Source organism: Phyllobates terribilis, unplaced genomic scaffold (assembly GCF_046119375.1).
Source record: "Phyllobates terribilis strain yellow unplaced genomic scaffold, ASM4611937v1 Scaffold_9__5_contigs__length_417890890, whole genome shotgun sequence".
In the NCBI taxonomy this organism is placed as follows: domain Eukaryota; kingdom Metazoa; phylum Chordata; class Amphibia; order Anura; family Dendrobatidae; genus Phyllobates; species Phyllobates terribilis.
In genome coordinates, this window is record NW_027362769.1 from 22,193,288 (window position 1) to 22,214,113 (window position 20,826).

Genomic DNA, 20,826 nt, shown 5'->3' on the forward strand with positions numbered 1-20,826 from the left:
TATGGGGTTTGTAATGGGGTTGTCTTATAGAAGCCTATCCATTACAAACTCCTGGGCTTGATGTCAGCGGACATAAAACAGCTGACATTAACCCCAAAACCATTACACCACTTGCCAATGCACCAAGGCAAGTGAGAAAAGCCAAGGCCAAGTGCCAGAATTGGCTCATCTGATGGATGCGCCACTTCGGCGGCGGCTGAGAGCTGATGTTATTAGTCTGGGAGGGGACCAATATCCATGGCCTATTCCTAGCCTATTAATATCAGCCCACAGCTGTGCTATTTAGCCTTTGCTGGTTATTAAAAGTAGGGAGGACCCCAAGCTGTTTTTTTCAATTATTTAAATAAATAATTTAAAAAGACGGCATCTGGCCCCCCTCATTTTTGATATGGTATGGCACACAACTTTCCATCCGTTTGATAAACCTTACCATTCCTGTCTGCATTAACCCAGTATGGCACTCAACTTTCCATCTGTGTGATAAAATTTACCATTCCTGTCTGCGCTAATCTGGTATATTTGTAAGCTGACACTGCACAACCCCCGTTCACCACTTTTCTTTTCTTTATCACCAGCCTGTTTTACTTTGCCTGTGTTCATATCCTGCCTCTGACTCAATTTGTAATTATTTGATAAAGATGGGTTAGAGGCCTCTTCCCTCTGCTTCACACCTGAATGCATTTGTTAGCACATATATTGTGAGTAGTGCTCCGGCTGACATAGTCTGCGCAGTGTGTCAGACAAGTGTGATTCATGAATTAGACCTGAAATGAACCTGAAGGGAACAGAAGGAAACTGGATACATAGTCAAAGTAAACAATGTTTCTGTTTGTTTCCACTCTCTCCCCTATAGTCCTTCCCTTTCCACTAACCTCCCTAATTCCTACACCTAGTAAGGAACTGGTCATCTCACCCTCCTTCCTCCCCATCAATCTCACCTCCTCCTCACAACTGTTCCTTAACATAAAAGCCTGTGTCTCCAAACACAGACTGCTACCTCATGCCCTGTCCTGCTCCCACCTACACTTTCCCTGCTCCTCCTCACTGCTGGCTATATCTCTCCAAATCCTGGTCCTCCTCACCACATCCCCACAGTCACTTCCATCTCCTATCCCTGATCTAATACAAACTCTCTTAACCTTTCCATTCTTTGTAATGCAGCAGCTTGCTAGCATTACTGTAAATGGTCCAGGATGTGTTTACCGGACCATGTACCTTCCCCTTTAACTGACTGGTCACATGACTGTGACATCACACAGGTCCTGTATGCACAGTAAAGCTCTGTACACATGATTGGGACAGCACACAGGACCTATACACACAGCTGACTGATCACATGACTGTGACATCAGCAAGGTCCTGTCAGTATGTGGCTGTCTGTGCACAGCATATATAAACCCTGCTTAATTTGAGACAGGTGCGTTCGGTGTGAGGCGTGAGGCCTGTGCTCCATGTGTGTGGGACACCGTTTGTGAGAGGCATAGTGAGGTCGAGAGTGAAGCCTGGCAGCCTGAAAGGCCGAGCCCGGATCCTGTGCATGGATGCCAGTGGCCTTTTAGGGAGAGCCAGCTTGTTGAGGAACCCTGAAAGGCGCAGGCTGGATGTCAAGTGTGGAAGACATACCAGTAGCCTACGAGGGGACGACGGCTAGAGACCCCTACCTGGGAAGCCACAAAGCCACAGTGGTGGCAAGCATAATGGACTGCAGCAGCTAAACCCGGCAAAGGTAATACCCTGTGCTATATGGACATTGTGATATGAACATTGCTATTTTTACCTTGCCGTAAGCTGTAACCTGGAGCAAGTGGGCCTGTGTGCCACTTGGCTCATGAACATTGTGTTAATGTGTGTCGGCGTGCCACGGAGTTGGACCCGGCGAACTGTGGCTTATGAAGTAATAAACTGCAGCATTGTGAGAAAATACGTAAAGACATTGCATGTGTGCATTGATTGACGCAGCGAAGCGAGTAACCCCAGTATGATGACTAGCGCTGCCTTACATCTTATACCCATTCATCCAGTCCCCGCTTCCCTAGTCCGACTAATAGAAGCTCTATGGAATACTCGCTCCATCTGCAGCAAACTTTACTACATCCATGATCTTTTCATTACTAACAAACCTTCCTTTGCATCATAGAAACCTGGCTCACCCACTCTGACATAGCCTCTCCAGCTGCACTTTCGTACGGTGGATTCCACCTTTCCCACATCCCCACCCCAGTGGCAAACATGGCAGAGAAGTTGGTTTTCTCCTGTCAGATAACTACTCCTTCACCCAAATTCCACTGCCCCCCTCTGTTACTCTCCCCTCTTTTGAGGTGCACTGTTTGCGCATATATTCCCCCTTCAAACTCCAACTAGCTGTCATTTACCGCCCCCCCAGGGCCAGTCACCACTTTCTTTGACCATTTCACTACCTGGCTACTTCACTTCCTTTCCGCTGACATCCCCACTATCATCATGGGCAACTTCAACATCCCCATTGACACATCCCACTCATCTGTCTCTGAGATTCTTTCTCTCACTTCTTCCTTCGGCCTTGCTCAACGGTCTTCCACAGCCACTCACAAAGATGGCCACACACTGGACCTCATTTTCACCTGCCTCTGTTCCCTATCTAACCTCTCTAACTCACCTCTCCCTCTTTTTGACCACAACCTACTTACATTCTCTTCCCTATACTCTCCAGGGCCACAATTTCCACTTCACAAATTTGCACACCCTCGCAGAAATCTCAATCACCTTGACCTACACTCACTCTCTGAATCCGATCTCCATCTTACAGACATAAGTTCCTTACACGATGCAGATGCTGCTGCCGCTTTATGTATATAACACCACAACAGCTGCAGCTCTCGATTAGGTTGCATCCTCACACATGCCAAAGCTCACACAATCAACAGGCAACCATGGCACACCAACTTAACTAAAGAACTGATACGGGCTTCCAGGGTTGCTGAGTAGAGATGGAAAAGGTCCCACCCCAATGAGAACTTCATCGCATTCAAACAGTCCCTCACTATTTTCAAGTCCACACTTACAAAACAAACATACTTCTCATCTCTCATATCCTCCCTGTCTCACAACCCTAAACAGCTATTCAACACCTTCAATTCTCTCTTCTGTACCCCAGCGCCTCCTCCCTCTTCTCTCATGTCAGCTGAAGACTTTGACACAATCAGATAAAGCTTTTGCCTAAAGTCCCCACAGCCCCTCCTCATATCTACTCAACCCCCCCTCCTCCAAAACCAGCTTCTCCACCATTACGGAAGATCAACTTTCCTCTTTACTCTCCAAATCACACCTCACCACCTGTGAACTTGACCCAATCATGCCCCACCTCATCATTAACCTTACCACAGTCTTCATCCCAACCCTAACCCACTTCTTCAACCTGTCACTAACAACCGGTGTCTTCTCCTCATGTTTAAAACATGCCTCAATCACACCCATCCTCAAAAAGCCCTCGCTTGATCCATCCTCTCTGACTAGCTATCGCCCCATATCACTTCTCCCCTATGCCTCAAAACTACTGGAACAACACATCCATTTTAAACTGACCTCCCACCTCTCCTCCTGCTCCCTCTTTGACCACTTACAATCTGGATTCCCATCGCACCATTCCACTGAAACTGCCCTTACTAAAGTAAAAAATGACCTACTAACCACCAAATCCAAGCAACACTACTCTGTCCTCCTCCTCCTGGACCTCTCATCTGCCTTTGACACAGTAGACCATTCCCTCTTACTACAGATTCTCTCCTCTCTTGGCATCACAGACTTAGCCCTATCTTGGATCTCCTCATGCCTAACTTACAGGACATTCAGCATCTCCCACTCACACACCACCTCCTCATCTCGCCCCCTATGTGTCGGTGTCCCCCAAGGTTCAGTTCTAGGACCCCTGCTCTTCTCTAATGCCTATCCGCTATTTCATATTTCTTCTCTGCCACATTTCTAAAACTTAACATGAGCATGAACATGAAACTGAAATCATCATCTTTCCCACATCTCACTCAACCCCCCATCTGTTCTATTCATCAAAGTCAATGGCTGCCCAATATTCCCAGTCCCACAAGCTTGCTGCCTCGAGGTAACCCTTGACTCTGATCTCTCCTTCAAACCATATATCCAACCCCTTTCCTCTTCCTGCCAACTCAAACTCAAAAATATCTCCCGGATCCACACATTCCTCAACCAAGAATCTTCAAAAACCCTAGTGCACGCCCTCATCATCTTACGCCTTGACTACTGCAACCTCCTGCTTTGTGGCCTCCTCTCTAACACTCTTGCACCCCTCCGATCTGCCCCTGACTAATCCACCTGTCCCCGCACTATTCCCCAGCCTCTCCTCTCTGTCAATCCCTTCACTGGCTCCCCATTGCCCAGAGACTCCAGTTCAAAATCCTAACCTTGGCATACAAAGCCATGCACAACTTGTCTCCTCCATACATATTTGACCTAGTCTCCCGGTACTTACCTCCACGCAATCTCCAAACCTCACAAGATCTCCTTCTGTACTCCCCTCTAATCTCCTCTTCCCACAGTCGCATACAAGATTTCCCCCCTACTCTGGAACTCTACCATGGAAATCTTCAAAAGGAACCTGAAGATTTATCTCTTCTGACAAGCATACAAGCTGCAATAACCCCCGCTCCACCATACCGCTGGATACATATACCCGAGTATAAGCTGAGGGGGGCTTTTCCAGCACAAAAAATGTGCTGAAAAACTTGGCTTATACTTGAGTATATACTGTAATTTCACAGTGCTTTGCATACATTATTATCGCTGTCCTCATGGGCTCATAATCTTAATTCCTTATCAGTATGTCTTTGGAGTGTGGGAGGAAACCTGAGAACCCAGAGGAAGCCCATGCAGACATGGGGAGGACATGCAAACCCCTTGCAGAAATTGTCCTTGGTGGGATTTGAACCCAAGACCCCAGCGCTGCAAAGTAACAGTGCTAACCACTGAGCCACCATGCTGCACTGCCACTATTGCATTGTCCTCTACTAGGCTAAAGGAGAAACAATGCTAATAATGACAACATGACCTATTAACAGCACTGTCATGAGAAGCCGAGCACGTAGTATATGATATATTCAACTACTAACCCTTGTTAAACACATTGTCCAGGATTGTGATATTGATGACATATTTTTAGATAGATCATCAAAATCTAATTTTGTGGGTTTGACACCAGGTACCCCACTGATCAGCTGTTGGCAAGTACACCAGATGTACACAGTGGCCGTTCTTGGGAACTGTGGCTCAGCTAGAAAACCCGTTAAGCTAAAATTGAGTGATATCATTTTTGTTGTTTTTATAAATTTTAATAACTTCCCTTAAAGACCATTTTTTAAACATTTATACATTAATATGTATGGTGAGACAGTTAATATTTATTCTTAAACCAGTGGTCATTTAATTAAAGGTTAATAACAGCAGAATCAAAATAAAACAAGCAAAATTACATACTTCTTTAATGAACCACTGACAAAATGCCACTGAGATCCATTCACGTGCATGAATGCCACAATCCATCCATATGATTTTCTTTTTTACGGCAGATGGCAACCCAATCTAAGAAATCATAAAATATAATTTATGCAGCTATATAATTTTAAATATTTACAACAAATATAAACTTTTAATACTTCCTTTAATTATATTAACGTTTACAACATAGTATGACTGAAAATATGCTTATAAAAACCCTTAAAGTTGAAAAAATATAACATAGACATAACATATAAACTAGTAAAAAACGCTGCCCAGCACCAATGTACTGTATGAGAATGGAGAAAACTCTGATACAGTGAGGGAAAAAAGTATTTAGTCAGCCACCAATTGTGCAAGTTCTCCCACTTAAAAAGATGAGAGAGGCTTGTAATTGACATCATAGGTAGACCTCAACTATGAGAGACAAAATGAGAAAACAAATCCTGAAAATCAAATTTTTTTCATATTTTGGTGGAAAATAAGTATTTGGTCAATTACAAACAAGCAAGATTTCTGGCTCTCACAGACCTGTAATATCTTCTTTAAGTGGCTCCTTTGTCCTCCACTCATTACCTGTAGTACTGGCACCTGTTTGAAGTTGTTATCAGTATAAAAGACACCTGTCCGCAACCTCAAACAGTCACACGCCAAACTCCACTATGGTGAAGACCAAAATGCTGTCGAAGGACACCAGAAAAAAAAATTGCAGCCCTGCACCAGGCTGGAAAGACTGAATCTGCAATAGGCAAGCAGCTTGGTGTGAAGAAATCAACTGTGGGAGCAATTATTAGAAAATGGAAGACATACAAAACCACTGATAATCCCCCTCGAAGATCTCACCCCGTGGGGTCAAAATGATCTCAAGAATGGTGAGCAAAAATCCCAGAACCACATTGGGGGACCTAGTGAATGACCTGCAGAGAGCTTTCACCAACGTTTCACAGGCTACCATCAGTAACACACTACGCTGCCAGGGACTCAGATCCTGCAGTGCCAGACGTGTCCCCCTGCTTAAGCCATTACATGTCCGGGCCCGTCTGAAGTTTGCTAGAGAGCATTTGGATGATCCAGTATTCTCCCAAGAGTATTGGGAGAATGTCATATGGTCAAATGAAACCAAAGTAGAACTGTTTGGAAGAAGCACAACTCGTTGTGTTTGGAGGAGAAAGAATGCTGAGCTGCATCCATAGAACACCATACCTACTGTGAAGCATGGGGGTGGCAACATCATGCTTTGGGGCTGTTTCTCTGTCAAGGGACCAGGACGACTGATCCGTGTACATGAAAAAATGAATGGGGCCATGTATCGTGAGATTTTGAGTGCAAACCTCCTTCCACCAGCAAGGGCATTGAAGATAAAACAAGGCTGGGTCTTTGAGCAAGACAATGATCACAAGCACACTGCCAGGGCAATGAAGAAGTGGCTTCGTAAGAAGCATTTCAAGGTCCTGGAGTGGCCTAGCCAGTCTCCAGATCTAAACCCTATAGAAAACCTTTGGAGGGAGTTGAAAGTCCGTGTTGCCCAGCAACGGCCCCAAAACATCACTGCTCTAGAGGAGATCTACATGGAGGAATGGGCCAACATACCAGCAACAGTGTGTGCCAAGCCAACCTTGTGAAGACTTACAGAAAACGTTTGACCTCTGTCATTGCCAACAAAGGATATATAACAAAGTATTGAGATGAACTTTTGTAATTGACCAAATACTTATTTTGCACCAAAATTTGAAAAACAATTCTTTCCAAATCAGACAATGTGATTTTCAGAATTTATTTTCTCATTTTGTCTCTCATAGTTGAGGTCTACCTATGATGTCAATTACAAGCCTCTCTCATCTTTTTAAGTGGGAGAACTTGCACATTTGATGGCTGACTAAATACTTTTTCCCCACTGTATTAGCAGAATAACCTCTTCCCAAAAAGGCAATTTTCTGTTTTGTGTTTTATGTTTTTTTCCTCCTTTTCTTCCAAGAGCCATAACTTTTTCATTTTTTCATCGATGTAGAAAAATGAAGGTTTGCTTTTGTTTTGTGAACGAGTTGTAGTTTTGAATGAAAATGTATTTTTCTCATTCAATGTACTGTAAAATGTGAAAAAAATTACAAGTGTGGGGAAATTGTGCAAACTCCTTACAATTCTGTAGTTCTTTTTTGGGATTTGGTTTTACCATAATCATTATATGGTAATAATGACTTGTTAACATGATTTTCCAGATCAGTATAATTATATCAGTACCAAACTTATATAGGTTTTTTTTTATTTAAGTGGTGAAAAAAAACATGGAAACTCATGAAAATATCACTCCAAGAATAGTGTGGAGGTGGCTTATTTCAACCCCCAATAACAAGCAGTAGACTGAGGAGGGGAAAATATCATCTTCCTCATTATACTGATATATCTGTTGTAAAGTGCCTTACTTCTCATTATACTTCTCCCTGAGAATATGCCTTCAGAGCTAATTTTAAATCAAAGGGGGTATGATCAGTGTAATGTAACATGTAATGACTGACACATTGCTCTCATAATCGCACACAGCTCTGCAATGAGATCAGCCCAGCACAGAACAGCAGAATTGAATATTGTCACATTTTTGCAGCAGCACTTGTCTTCTCATAGTGCAGGCAACTCTGCGACAGAGCTATGCCGGATTATAGCCAACACAGTACAGCAGAGTTCAACCTTGTCTCATTGCAAACAAAATTGCAGTGCTGACAGTTATGCTGTACTGCCCTCCCCCTCACTGACTGACTGTCAGATGGAAGCTGAAGCACTATGAAAGGACATCTGCACTGCAAATGTGTTAGTACAACAGAAGAGAACTTTGTCTCATTACAGTCTTGACTTTGCTGTACTATGTTAGTTCTGCTGTACTGTGTTAGTTCTGCTGTTCTGATCTCACTGCAGAGCTGTGTGCCAGCATTAGAACAAAGTTTCAGTCATTATATGTCACACACTGCTAATGCCCACTTTTATTTAAAATAATCTCTGGACGCAGATTCTCAGGGAGATCTGTGTCCAGCCCATAGATCTTTACAGCTCATTTACTTTTAAGAAAAACTTGAATTTCTCTGAAATAAGACATTGAATCATGGATATCAAGGTATAATTTTATTCAGCTTTCTATGACCTACATGCCCCATATATATGGATTAGGAGGTTTGATCCCACTGACAGATCCCTTTAATGGAAAAAAACGTAAAATAATTTACCCAGAAAACATTGTACAGCATTGAGGACAACTTACTTTAAAATAGTAAATGGGTCTTGTCTCATATGTTGACCCCAAATAATGTAATGCGACTAGGTCTTTATGTGTTTCTTTGATTTGGTCCATCCATTCATAGATCTATAACCCAGAAACAATATGAAAAATAAAACAGAATCATAACTCCAAAGCTGAATAGTTGCTTCTTGGAATGGATAAAAAATGCATTTTTGTTATTTTCTTAGCATTGCTATAAATTCAACATGTCAATGCCAAATAACCACACATTATATCATTTATTTTTATAACAGTTTAGACATGATTGTAAACAAAAAAACAAAGAAGCTCAGTATATATTGATTTTCAAACCATTTTAAATCCCATTGTGTCATAAAGTTGTCTTCAACTAATGGCCTTTAGGGATGACTGAACCCAAATTGTAAAGTTCGGGCTTAGTACGAAACACCTGGACTACAGTGTTGAACTTCTAACACTGACTTCTCCCTCTCCCGGAAGTCAGTGTTACTGCTTGGTTCAGATGCTTAATAAAGCTTGTTGAAAAACTGTAGCACAGCCAATCAACAAACTTTTAAGCTGTGGGCACTTCCGGAGCCATCACAGCCATACTAAGTATTGGCATGGCTATGATTGGCCCGTGCCACCCGTGACTTGGCCTGTATAACCGCCGGTAGCATTAAGAGAAGAAAAAATCAATGCACAGGACGGATATCCACACCAAATTGCAAGCGGATGGTATAAAAAAATAATAGCTTTATTAATGCACACCAACACATGAAAAACAATTAAAAACAATGACCAAAGACCATAATGTAGACCATATCCAAGGAATCACCCTTGTTGATAATAAAATACATAAGTCAGAGACTAATGTGCCCCCACAGTGTCATACAAGGTATATATAACCATGAGCAGTAGACAACCATAGTATCAAAATGTAACCACAATATTAAGGAGACTCTTGCTATATAAGTAGCTGATGAGGGTAGTACATATACACATATAGAAACCCAAGCCCAGGCGTCCCTGGGAGAGGGTAAGCAACTACTAGTGATATCTTAGCCAAAATGCACAAAATGGATAGTCTCATGTGAGAAAGTAATAACATGTAGCAGTAAGAATAAAAAGACAGGCTAAGAGATGAAATATGATGCAAGACCTAGTGTGTCCCTTTTTTCCCTTTTTCTATAATATACATAGGTGGAAAATGGACCCAGGGGTGCCTGTATAAGTCCGGCATACACCACATGTCGACATGGGCACACATGTCAAGGCAGTAATATGTCATGTCCAGCGACGTTATTATGGACATGAACTTGTTTAAGTGGGAGTTGGTTACCAATCGCCAAAGATAAGGTATATATAATCAAAGAGATATATGTATATAAAGTTATAAGACTCAAACAAGAGTCAAAGGATGATATAGATTGATCAAAGGATTGTCTGAGAACAGTATATCCTTAGGGAACCCCCCTACATATAGAGTATAACACAGAATAAATCACGGTGTAGGAAGATGAATAAAGTCAGAAGTATGCTCATAGTGTCCATAGAGTCCATTTTAGAGCATACAGTGGGTACGGAAAGTATTCAGACCCCTTTAAATTTTTCACTCTTTGTTTCATTGCAGCCATTTGGTAAATTCTAAAAAGTAAATTTTTTTCTCATTAAAGTACACTCTGCGTCCCATCTTGACTGAAAAAAAACAGAAATGTAGAAATGTTTGCAAATTTATTAAAAAAGAAAAACTGAAATATCACATGGTCATAATTATTCAGACCCTTTGCTCAGACACTCATATTTACGTCACATGCTGTCCATTTCCTTGTGATCCTCCTTAAGATAATTCTACTCCTTCATTGGAGTCCACCTGTGTTTAATTAAACTGATAGTATATGTACCATTTCTGGGGCGGTTGAGGGCTGGTGTTATAAGGCTGGGAAGGGACCAATATATTCATGGTACTTCCCAGCTTATTAATATCATCCCCCAGCTGTCTGCTTTGCCTTAGCTGGTTATTAGAAATAGGGGGGACCCCACATCATTTTTTTTGGAGTCCCCCCATTTTTAATAACTAGCAAAGGCAAAGCAGACAGCTGGGGCTGATATTAATAGGCTGGGAAGGTCCATGGATATTGGCCCCTTCCCAGCATAATAAGACCAGAGCACAGCTGTCTGCTTTCCCTTGGCTGGTTATTAAAAATAGGGGAGACCCCATGTCGTTTTTTTTCATGTATTTATTTATTAACAAGTGCAGTAAAATACACTCATGGCACTGCTCCACTCTTCCACTTGGACCTCTGTCTTCTGGTTCAAGAATTATTATTTTTAATTTTATATTATTTTAAGTCATTTCCCTATCCACATTTTTTTTGCAGGGTAATTGTCCTACCCCATTTTGGTCCTTTTTCAGCCCCCTAGCCCTTACTATGACCATTTTACAGCACCAAAGTTCGAGTTGACATTGACTTATATGGGGTTTGGGTCCAGGGTCAAGTTCTCATCACGTTCTGACACCCAAACCAAACTTTGACTAAAGTTCAGCCGATTCTGACAAACCCAAACTTCCACAGGTCCGCTCATCCCTAATGGCCTTCGATTGTGGTAAACATTTGTACAGTATTTAGTCATCAGATAGTAACATAGGTTGAATAAAGACCTAGGTCCATCCAGTTCAACCTTTCTCCCCCAATTGTACTCCCTACACTAACTTACTGAGACTAGGCCTCACAAATGTATTATCACCATTTTTATTATTGCTGCACTATTACAATTAAAAATGAATCCGTTTATAATTTTTGTTTAGTTTTATTTTTTGTATTACTCTTAAGATTCTAATAATGGTATTACTAAAATCCCTGTGCCTAAATCTGTTGATCCAGAAGAAGGCAAAAATGCCAGGACACATTCAGCCAATTTGCATCAGGGGGAAAAATTCCTTCTTGACCCCGAGAAAAGGCGATAAGTCCAAGAACCCTGGATCAAACCTAATTATGATACTAGTTATGTAATTACTATTATCGTATTAAATGAACTACTATAGGTGTAACATTTTGTATAATTTAACTGTAACCCACAATATTGTGTGTATCGAGGAAATCGTCCAGCCCTTTTTTGAAACCTGTTAAAGTGTCGACCATTACTACCTCTTGGGATAGGGCATTCCACAGTCCAACTTCTCTGACTGTAAAGAACACTTTCCTATTTAGGTGCCGGAATCGCCTTTCTTCCATCCGTAATGAGTGCCCAGTGGTTCATAGTATAGTCTTTGGAAGGAAAAAGTCATGTGCTAGTCCTTTGTACTGGCCACACATATACATGTAAATGAGATCTCCTCCGAGGTGTAGTTTTTCTAAGCTAAACACACTCAACTTTTTCAACCTCTCATCATATGAGAGGCCTTCCATCCCTTGTAAGAATCTAGTTGCCTGCCTTTGAACTGACTCTAACTTCTGAATATCCTTTTTAAAATGTGGAGCCCAAAACTGGATCCCATATTCCAGATGTTGCCTCACCAGTGATTTATAAAGAAGTAACAATACTTTGGGATCTCAGGGTTTTATTTCTCTTTTTATGCATCCAAAAATTTTGTTTGATTTTGCAGCTGCTGCTTGACATTGAATACTGCTGCTCAGCTTACTTGTAACCAGAATACACACGTCTTTCTCCTGTTTTGTAGTCCCGAGAATACTCTTATTTAATGTGTATGCAGCAATAGGATTACTCCGTCCTAGGTGCATTACTCTACATTAATCTACATTAAACCTCATCTGCCTAGTGTTTGCCCATTCAGTCATCTTATCCAGATCGTTCTGCAATATCGTAATGTCAAGATTAGATTTTAATATCCTACATAGTTTGGTGTCGTCAGCAAAAGCTGACACTTTACGCTCAATCCCATCCCCAAGGTCATTAATAAAGAGGTTGAAAAGAATCGGTCCTAACACAGATCTATGCGACACCCCACTGCTGGCTATATCCCATTTAGAGAGCGTACCATTTATGATGACTCTGCTTACTATCATTTAGCCAATTCCTTACCCATCTACATATAGTTCCCCCAAATCCTTGCTTCTGTATCTTCAGTATAAGGCTGTTATGTGGTACAGTGTAAAATGCCCTTGCAAAGTCCAGATAAATCACATCAGCCACATTACCAACATCCAGATTTGCACTTACCTCCTCATAGAACCCCAACATGTTGGTTAGACACGACCTATTTTTCATGAATCCATGCTGATTATCATTTATTATATTATTCTCTGTGATATAACTCTGCAGGTCATCTCTTATGATGGCCTCAAAAACCTTGCACACTACTGATGTTAGACTTACCTGACGGTAGTTACCTGGATCCACATTCTTACCTTTCTTAAATATTGGTACCACATCGGGTATCCTCCAATCCTGTGGCACTACTCCTGTTACCAGAGAGTCTAAGAAAATGAGATTCAGTGGTTTGTCAATTACTGAGCTTAATTCCTTCAGTATCCGTGGATGAATACCATCTGTGCCGGGGGATTTGTCAATGTTTAATTTGCTCAGAAGCAGGCGTACTTCTTTTTGTGTTAATATAACTAGTTTAGGTGGTGAACTTTGATTTTTGCCATGTTGAAAGATCCGTGCAACAGACAGTTTGTTGGTGAACTTGGATGAAAAGTGCCTTTTTAATATCTCAGTCTTTTCTTTGTCCTCTATAATTATCTTGTTATCGTCTTTTAAGGGGCCGATACCTTCTGATTTTTTTCTTTTTGGCATTGATGTATGTATAAAAAATTTTTGCATTTATTTTAATGTCACTGGCGATTTGTTGCTCTGTAAATAATTTTGCTAGCTTGATTTATTTTTTATATTTCTTATTTAGGTCTTTATACTCCTGAAATGCTATTTCTTTATTCTCGGCCTTCAAGATTTTGAATGGCCTATGCTTTTCTCTTATTAAACTTTGTACTGTCCTATTTATCCATAATGGTTTCTTTTTATTCCTGGACATCTTATTACCAGAGGGTATAAATTTTCTATAGGATTCTAGTAGTGTTTCCTTAAACATGCCGCATTTACGTTTGGTATACCCAGTTACCATGACATGATCCCAGTCTACACGATTAAGCTCTTCCCTTAATTTGTTGAAATTATGTCATTAAGATAATTAAAAAAATAGTACAGTATATTTTTTTAAAAAAACTCTGGTCTGCTATAAGTAAAATACTCCTTATAAAACATTGTTCTTTGTGCAGACGAAATTTAAAAAAGTTTATGTTGGTCAAAAATTCCAAAACACAAGAAAAATTGAGTATTAAGGAATTTATTTTTTCATACTTGCCAGATGTAAAACTTAGCTATAGCATTTTTTTTTATTTTTTTTATTCAAAAAAGGCCATTAAAGACAGTAAATGCTTTGGGTAAATATAGTTTTATAGAAATTCATAAAACTACAGCTTTTTTTACCTTTTACAGACAGGAATAAAGCTGTACAATAAATTAATATTATCTTCAACTGAACAGTGTCATAACTTGACGTTAGTGGGGCCTTAATGCAAAATTTCAAATAGATCCCCAAGCTATTAAGCATCTCTAATATTTAGGGGTGATTAATCAAAGATTATTTGACAGATTTCTGGCAAAAGAAAGTTTTGAAAAGTTGCAAATTTTTGGCACAACACGAGGTAGCAGAATAAAATGAGACTTCTGATATTTTCACTCCATGAAAACACCAGAAAAGTGAGCAGAGCTGGGACAGGATAGGGGCATCGCGACCCCTGCTTGTCAAATTCGTTATGAGCAGTGGTGTTCGTTATGCCACAAATCTTACACCAGCAAAGGCACATCATTACGCACCTCACCTGATTCATTAAGAGGTTTAAACCTCTTAATGAATATGGAACCTCTTCTTGAAAATGCCCCTTTATCAAGACCAGTGAGAGAATCGCCGGTCTTGATGAATCGCCCCATTTGTCTTTTCATTTGAGTCAAAAGGACCTTCGAGTCCCAGCTAGGCTTTTGGGCCAGTTGCAACTGCAGCCCCTGCAGCACCCTTTGTAGACATGCCCCTGCAATTGTAGCTGGGCTGCAGTTCTCTATCATCATTATTTTTTGCTTAGGGAAGCTATAGGGCTTTTTTCCCATTCTTGGAAATCATTTAGGTAAAATTCATATAAAAGCTTGACTATCTTCTCCTGGTGAATAACACTGAGTTTCAAAGAACCAATGGCATTCATCCTTCTTCGCCTCCAAAGATAATCCCTTCCCTCTTTTACCCACATCTCCTTGTGCAACAATATACACTGCTGCACAATTTTTAAGGCACATTAAAAGACTTTCTAACCATTGTTTTGAAAATTGCTGAAGCAGTGCCAATCTTCTCATCTGAAATGTGCCTCCCCCTCACAGTGCAGTGTTACCGTCCCAAAAATGGCTGTTGTAAAAAGGGCATATGAACACATCAGTTGGCAGCCATCTTTAAATGACTTTGCCTATTTGTTCATTTCCAATAATCATATGACCTTTATCATTAACCGTGTGCATTCACCCAAAATGTCAATACGAGCAACTGACACTGCCCACAAGGATTTTTATGCTAGCATGATCATTTCTATCAACTTTGTTGTTTTTTGGTATTCAGATCAACCATTAATGTCAAATTTTCAGAGTATGGCAAATTTTCAGCAAACACTGCCTTAACGTTGTGTAATGTTAGGACATTATCTCTTTTCTACTTCTCTCAATGTTGATTATAAATTGACAGACACATGAAGAGAAGCTAGTCAGCATGTGACTGCAAGTATGCAAATCACTTCTGAGGGGTCATGTGATGACTTCTAGAACCAGAAAACAGAGCTGAATCTTAACAGTGTATACATTACACAGGGGTTTTCCGGTGGCAGAAACTCTATGGCAAACTACCCTCACTACTATTTAGGCTGACTAACTAATTAGGAAATATTGTTTACCCTGTTTGGGACATTATTTGCAGAGTGATTTATATCTTCCATATATTTTTCATACTATTTCTTTATGTACATTATGTAAAAGATGCAAGGAACCTGACTAGGGGGAGTTTTACTTGTGATATTGATTCTTACTGTCATAGATCTGAAGTATTATTGTGGTCCCATGTATAATGAATACACGGTCTCTAACAGAGTTATTTTGATAATGAAATATTTTCCGATGGCCGTTATTAAGTATGTACGAAATTCATTATTACTTGTATGCTAACTATAAATTATGGAGAAACCCAGAAGTTATAGTATATTTTATACAGCACCATATGGCTACTTAGTAAATTATTGATCACCCAAACTACTGCATATACTGTAAAATCTCTCCCAGTTTTATTTCATTGATGTTTTAATACTGTTTTGTGTATATTTAATAATGAAAGATGTTTTTTGATACTTGATGTGAAAGTCATTTCTAGATATCAAATTATATGTTAGCTCACTGCTTGCTAAAAAATTGACATCTAAAAAACTTCTTTAGAGTAACAGGATTTTCTTCTATATCTACAACAAATCAATTATACACATTGTTATCTAAACTATAGCTAACAATTACTTGGTCATCAAATAGTTAATTTATCAGATAAAAAATCCTCACTCTCGCCTTGGATTCTGTTAGGAAAAGACTCCAGTCTTTGTCAGTTTGGTTTTATAATAGTTTTCATCCTTGGCTGTCTTTTATATCTAATAAGATAAACATTAGCTATATAACAAATTGTTCAGATGTGTGCATATACAATATTTTTGTGCTGCTTTTTTATATAAGATCTACACCCAACCTAAAATTTGCAATCTCTTTGAGATTATTTCACCATTGTTAATCCTGACTAGTGATGAGCGAAGGTATGGATGTTTGGATTCTTTGGGTTCAGCCGAACTAGAGTTCAAAGTCCGACCGTGACCCCGAACCTGAACCCCATAGAAGTCAATGGCGATCCGATCTTCGGTGCTTTAAAATGGCTGTAAAATGATCATAGTATGGTCATAGGAAGCTAAATGGGGGTAAGAGCAGGGAAAGTGCCCTGCAAACAAATGTGGATTGGGAAATGACTTCAAATAACATAGAATCCTCCCAAAATAAGGACAAATTTTGGGACGAATTAATAAAGTTTGTGAGTGGATTGGATTAAAAAAAATTAAAGATGAGGCACTGTATCACGACAGCCGTTTACACACGGATAGTAAAGTAAAACTCCAAATGGTCCTTAAATTAGTCAATTTGGATTAAATTTTTGGAATGTCTGGTGACAGATCGCCGTAAAATTATGAACCGGTAGAGGAATGCATGGAAAGCCTGAAAAAGGCACTGCATAGGCCCTACGCACTTGCTCATCTCCTGAGCGACCCTGTACTTTGCCTTGGTTGCAATGGTTGATGAGGCAGAGCAGCCATGGTGTCCTCTGGAGGCCATCCACCTCACTCTCGGCATGCAAGGCGTGTTTTCTTTTCGCTTTCCACTTCCGGTCCTGCCCGCACAGCAAGCCACTCTCCCTTTCGACCACCCCCCCATGCTGTGTGGACTCGGTTACATGCTGGTGTCATTGGAGTACAGTTAATTAGGTTTTGAATCTGGAGAGGGAGCCTGATAAATGTGTACCACATCCAAGGAGGCAGCCTGATAAATGGGTACCACATCTATGAAAGGCAGCAGTCAAGCAAATTATCCACTCCTTAACTTAGTCAGCAGTTGATGTTGAGAGACACAATAGCCATTAATGACAATTTAGAGGCTCTGTAATTGGAATAAGTAGTTAAATCCTTTAATGAGCATCTATTGGAGGCCAAATCTGGTGCTAGCAGCCACGGTAATTCTAGCTCCAGTAGCGTACACTAAAGTCTCCCACCACTACCATGCACATACGGATGGTACAGTGAAACTGGGAATGGTCAATAAATGAGTTAATTTTGCCTTCATGGTGGCTCAGTGGTTAGCACTGCAGCCTTGCAGTGCTGGGATCCTGGGTTCAATTCTCATAAAGGACAATATCTGCAAGGAGTTTGTATGTTCTCCCCATGTTTGTGTGGGTTTCCTTTGGGAACTCCGGCTTCCTTCCACACTCCAAAGACATACTGATTGGGAATCTAGATTGTGAGCCCAATGGGGACAGTGTTGATAATGTCTGTAAAGTGCTGTGGAATTAATGGCGCTGTATAAGTGAATAAAATCAATAAATAAATTCTCACTACAGATCACGGTAAAAAACATGAATCTGTCAAAGAATGTATGGAAGAAAGCTATCCAGATAAAAACTGCGGAAAAGATGTATGTGACCAGAATGAGCACTCATTTCCAGCAGATGATACCTGTATGACAGAAGAAGAAACTCAAGATGTCCAAAAGCAAGAATTTGACTTGGCCTATGAAAAATTTTGGGAGGAATTTTAAAACATTGTGAAGTGGATTTGATTTAAAAAAATTTGGAAGATGAGGCCCTGTACCACAACTACCACATACACACAGATGGTACAGTGAAACTGTGAACAGTCATTAAAGAGTTAATTTTGCCTGCGTTGATGACTTTATGACTACAGACTTGTATAAAAAACAATAAGCTGTCAATGAATGCATTGAAAGTAGCTATCATGTTGTGGTCTGTGGAAGATATGTTTGACCTGAATTAACACTCAATTCCAGCAGATGACACCAAAATGACACAGCAAGAAAAGCAACAAGATGGCAAAAAACAAGAACTTGAGGGTCACGTCCACGTCCCTTATTTGACACGCTACTCATTTTTTTAAGTGTTTTTTAGGCAAAGTACTCCCACAGACTTGGTTGCAGATTTGAGAAATTATTTTTTACGCACAACACTATCTGCAACATGGACGCATAAGAATAGGAAAATTTTGTTTTTACCCACAGTACTATCAGAGACATGGGTGCATAAGAGTAGAACATTTTTTTTCGACGCACATGACTCCCAAAGACATGGTTGCAGATTAGAAAAACTTTTGAGTATGCACAGTACTATCACAGACACGAGTGCAGAGTACACATAGAGTGTTTTGGGAAAACTGGGCACACAAAAAGCCTAATACTGTCCTTCATTACAGCTGCTTCCTGTCCCTGCACTAAGCAGATCAAAAATTACAAATATTAATCTTGAACGAGGAGGAACAGGTCCAAGTGGAGGAGGAGATGCACGTGGCGGTGTAGGTGGAAAAGGCAAGGAAGGAGCAATCCAACTTCCCTCTTTTGTTGTTGTTTTTTTGTGGGGGGTATTTTCTTTTTTTTATGGAGCTGACTTAAAAGAACCTAGAATTTAAACTAAAATTAACAATATGGAACCAGGAGATGTTGGTCCAAGTGAAGAAAGAAGTGGACGTGGAGGTGTAGGTGGAAGAGGCAAGGGAGGAGTAATCCAACACCATTTGTGTTCTTTTTTTCCGACTTAAAAAAACATACAATCAACTCAAAATAAACTAACAAGCTATAACCAGGGTGCGTAGGTCCAACTGTAGGAGGAGGTGGACATGGTGGTGTACGTGGAAGAGGCGGAGGAAAAGTTAGCTAATGCAGTTTGTTTGTTTTTTTTATATGGGGAGGAGGCACCCACATGAAACAAATAGTAAATAGAGTTGAATACTGGCTGGGTGCGGCTGGCATAGTTGTCTAGTCATCCACAGGTATGGACAAGCCCTGTGGGATCCACGGCTGGTTCATTTTTCTGAATGTTAGCCTCCCCACGTTGGCTATGGACAGGCAGATGTGCCTGCCGGTGATCACACCCACTGTCATGCTGAACACACGTTCCAACAGTACACTTGCCGCAGGGCAGGCCGGCAACTCCAAGACATAAATAGCAAGCTCAGGTCATGTGTCCAATTTGGAGACACAGAAGTTAAATGATGCATACCCATCAGTTAGTATATGGAGAAGTTTGGACAGATATTCTTCCACCATGTTGTTGTAACGCTGCCTCCTGCTAATACGGACCATATCAGATGGTGGGGCCAGATGTTGTGGCATGCTCATAAAGTTTTACCAGATTTCGGCCATGCTAACCCTGCTTTCCGAGGTGGTGATGGTGCCCCAGCTGCATTGGTGACTTCCTCTCTGCCTCTACCTTGTTCTTCCACTGAGTCCCTGATGTCAGGTGGGAAAGCCATCATTAGTTTCTCTATCAGCATATGCTTGTATTCACGCATTTTGCGATCTCGCTCCAGTGATGGAAGTGATGATGGTACGTTGTCCTTGAAGTGGGGATAAAACAGGCTGGCCACCCAGTAATCTGCACTATTAACAATACAGGCAATTCGGCTGTCGTTGTACAGGCACAGCAACATGTATTGGCTCATGTGTAGTGTTGAGCCACCCCCGTAGTGTTCGAGTTCGGTTCGGTTCATCGAACACCCGTGTGTTCGCCGAACTGTTCGTCGAACTGTTCGTCGAACACCTTTGAACACCATTAAAACCAATGGCAGGCAAACAAAAACACATAGAAACACATAGAAAACACCTTCAAAGGTGTCCAAAAGCTGACAAACTGCTCAGAAGACATAACTAACACATGGAAAAGTGACAAGTACATATAGTCATGCGAAAAGAAAAGAGGTGGAGGAGTAAAAGGAGGGGGAGACACGGATATAGGCATGTCATGCCCTTCTAAAATCCAAAAAGTGAGAAGCCGACACGGCCAGTCCGTTCCGGCCCGTGCCACCTCCGTGTCGCCGGGTTTGTGCCAGAGCCGCGGTGGACCCTGACAGCCAGCCCCCCTCTCCCAATACTGGTGCCTGTCCGCTGGTGGGTAGAGCAAGCCCCCCTGTGGTGGAGGCAGCTCTAAGCTTTTTAATTTAAATTGTCTCTCTAATTTGAATGAATACACTTTAAATCATTTTACAAGGATCTATTGGAGGGCAAGTCTCATGCCAGCAGCCGCGTAATTCCATCTCCAGTAGCGTCCACTAAAGCTGCTGCAGTTAAAAAGCTTTTATAAGGATCGAGCTCGGCTGTCCACCGCAAGGCATCCTACAGCCAGTCCCAGCCCCTATGCCTTGGGGTGCCTCCTGATGCTCTTCACTGAGTATCCCGTGGTCCCGAAGCATTTCCTTTGAAAAATTTAAGTGTCCAAACTACAGGTGGTGTAACTTGCTTAA

General features: G+C 41.0%; 1 protein-coding gene across 2 annotated transcripts in view; it reads right to left on the reverse strand.

The window, feature by feature from the left end:
• LOC141161493 (carboxypeptidase O-like) overlaps positions 1-20,826 on the reverse strand; it is a 165,115-nt gene that overhangs the window by 88,095 nt on the left and 56,194 nt on the right. For both annotated transcript variants that reach the window (XM_073646336.1, XM_073646337.1), the window contains exons 5-6: positions 8,750-8,851; positions 5,482-5,586 (exon numbers count right to left, since the gene is read on the reverse strand). In XM_073646336.1, the coding sequence (XP_073502437.1) occupies positions 5,482-5,586; positions 8,750-8,851 (207 nt within the window). The remainder of the gene's footprint in view (positions 1-5,481; positions 5,587-8,749; positions 8,852-20,826) is intronic.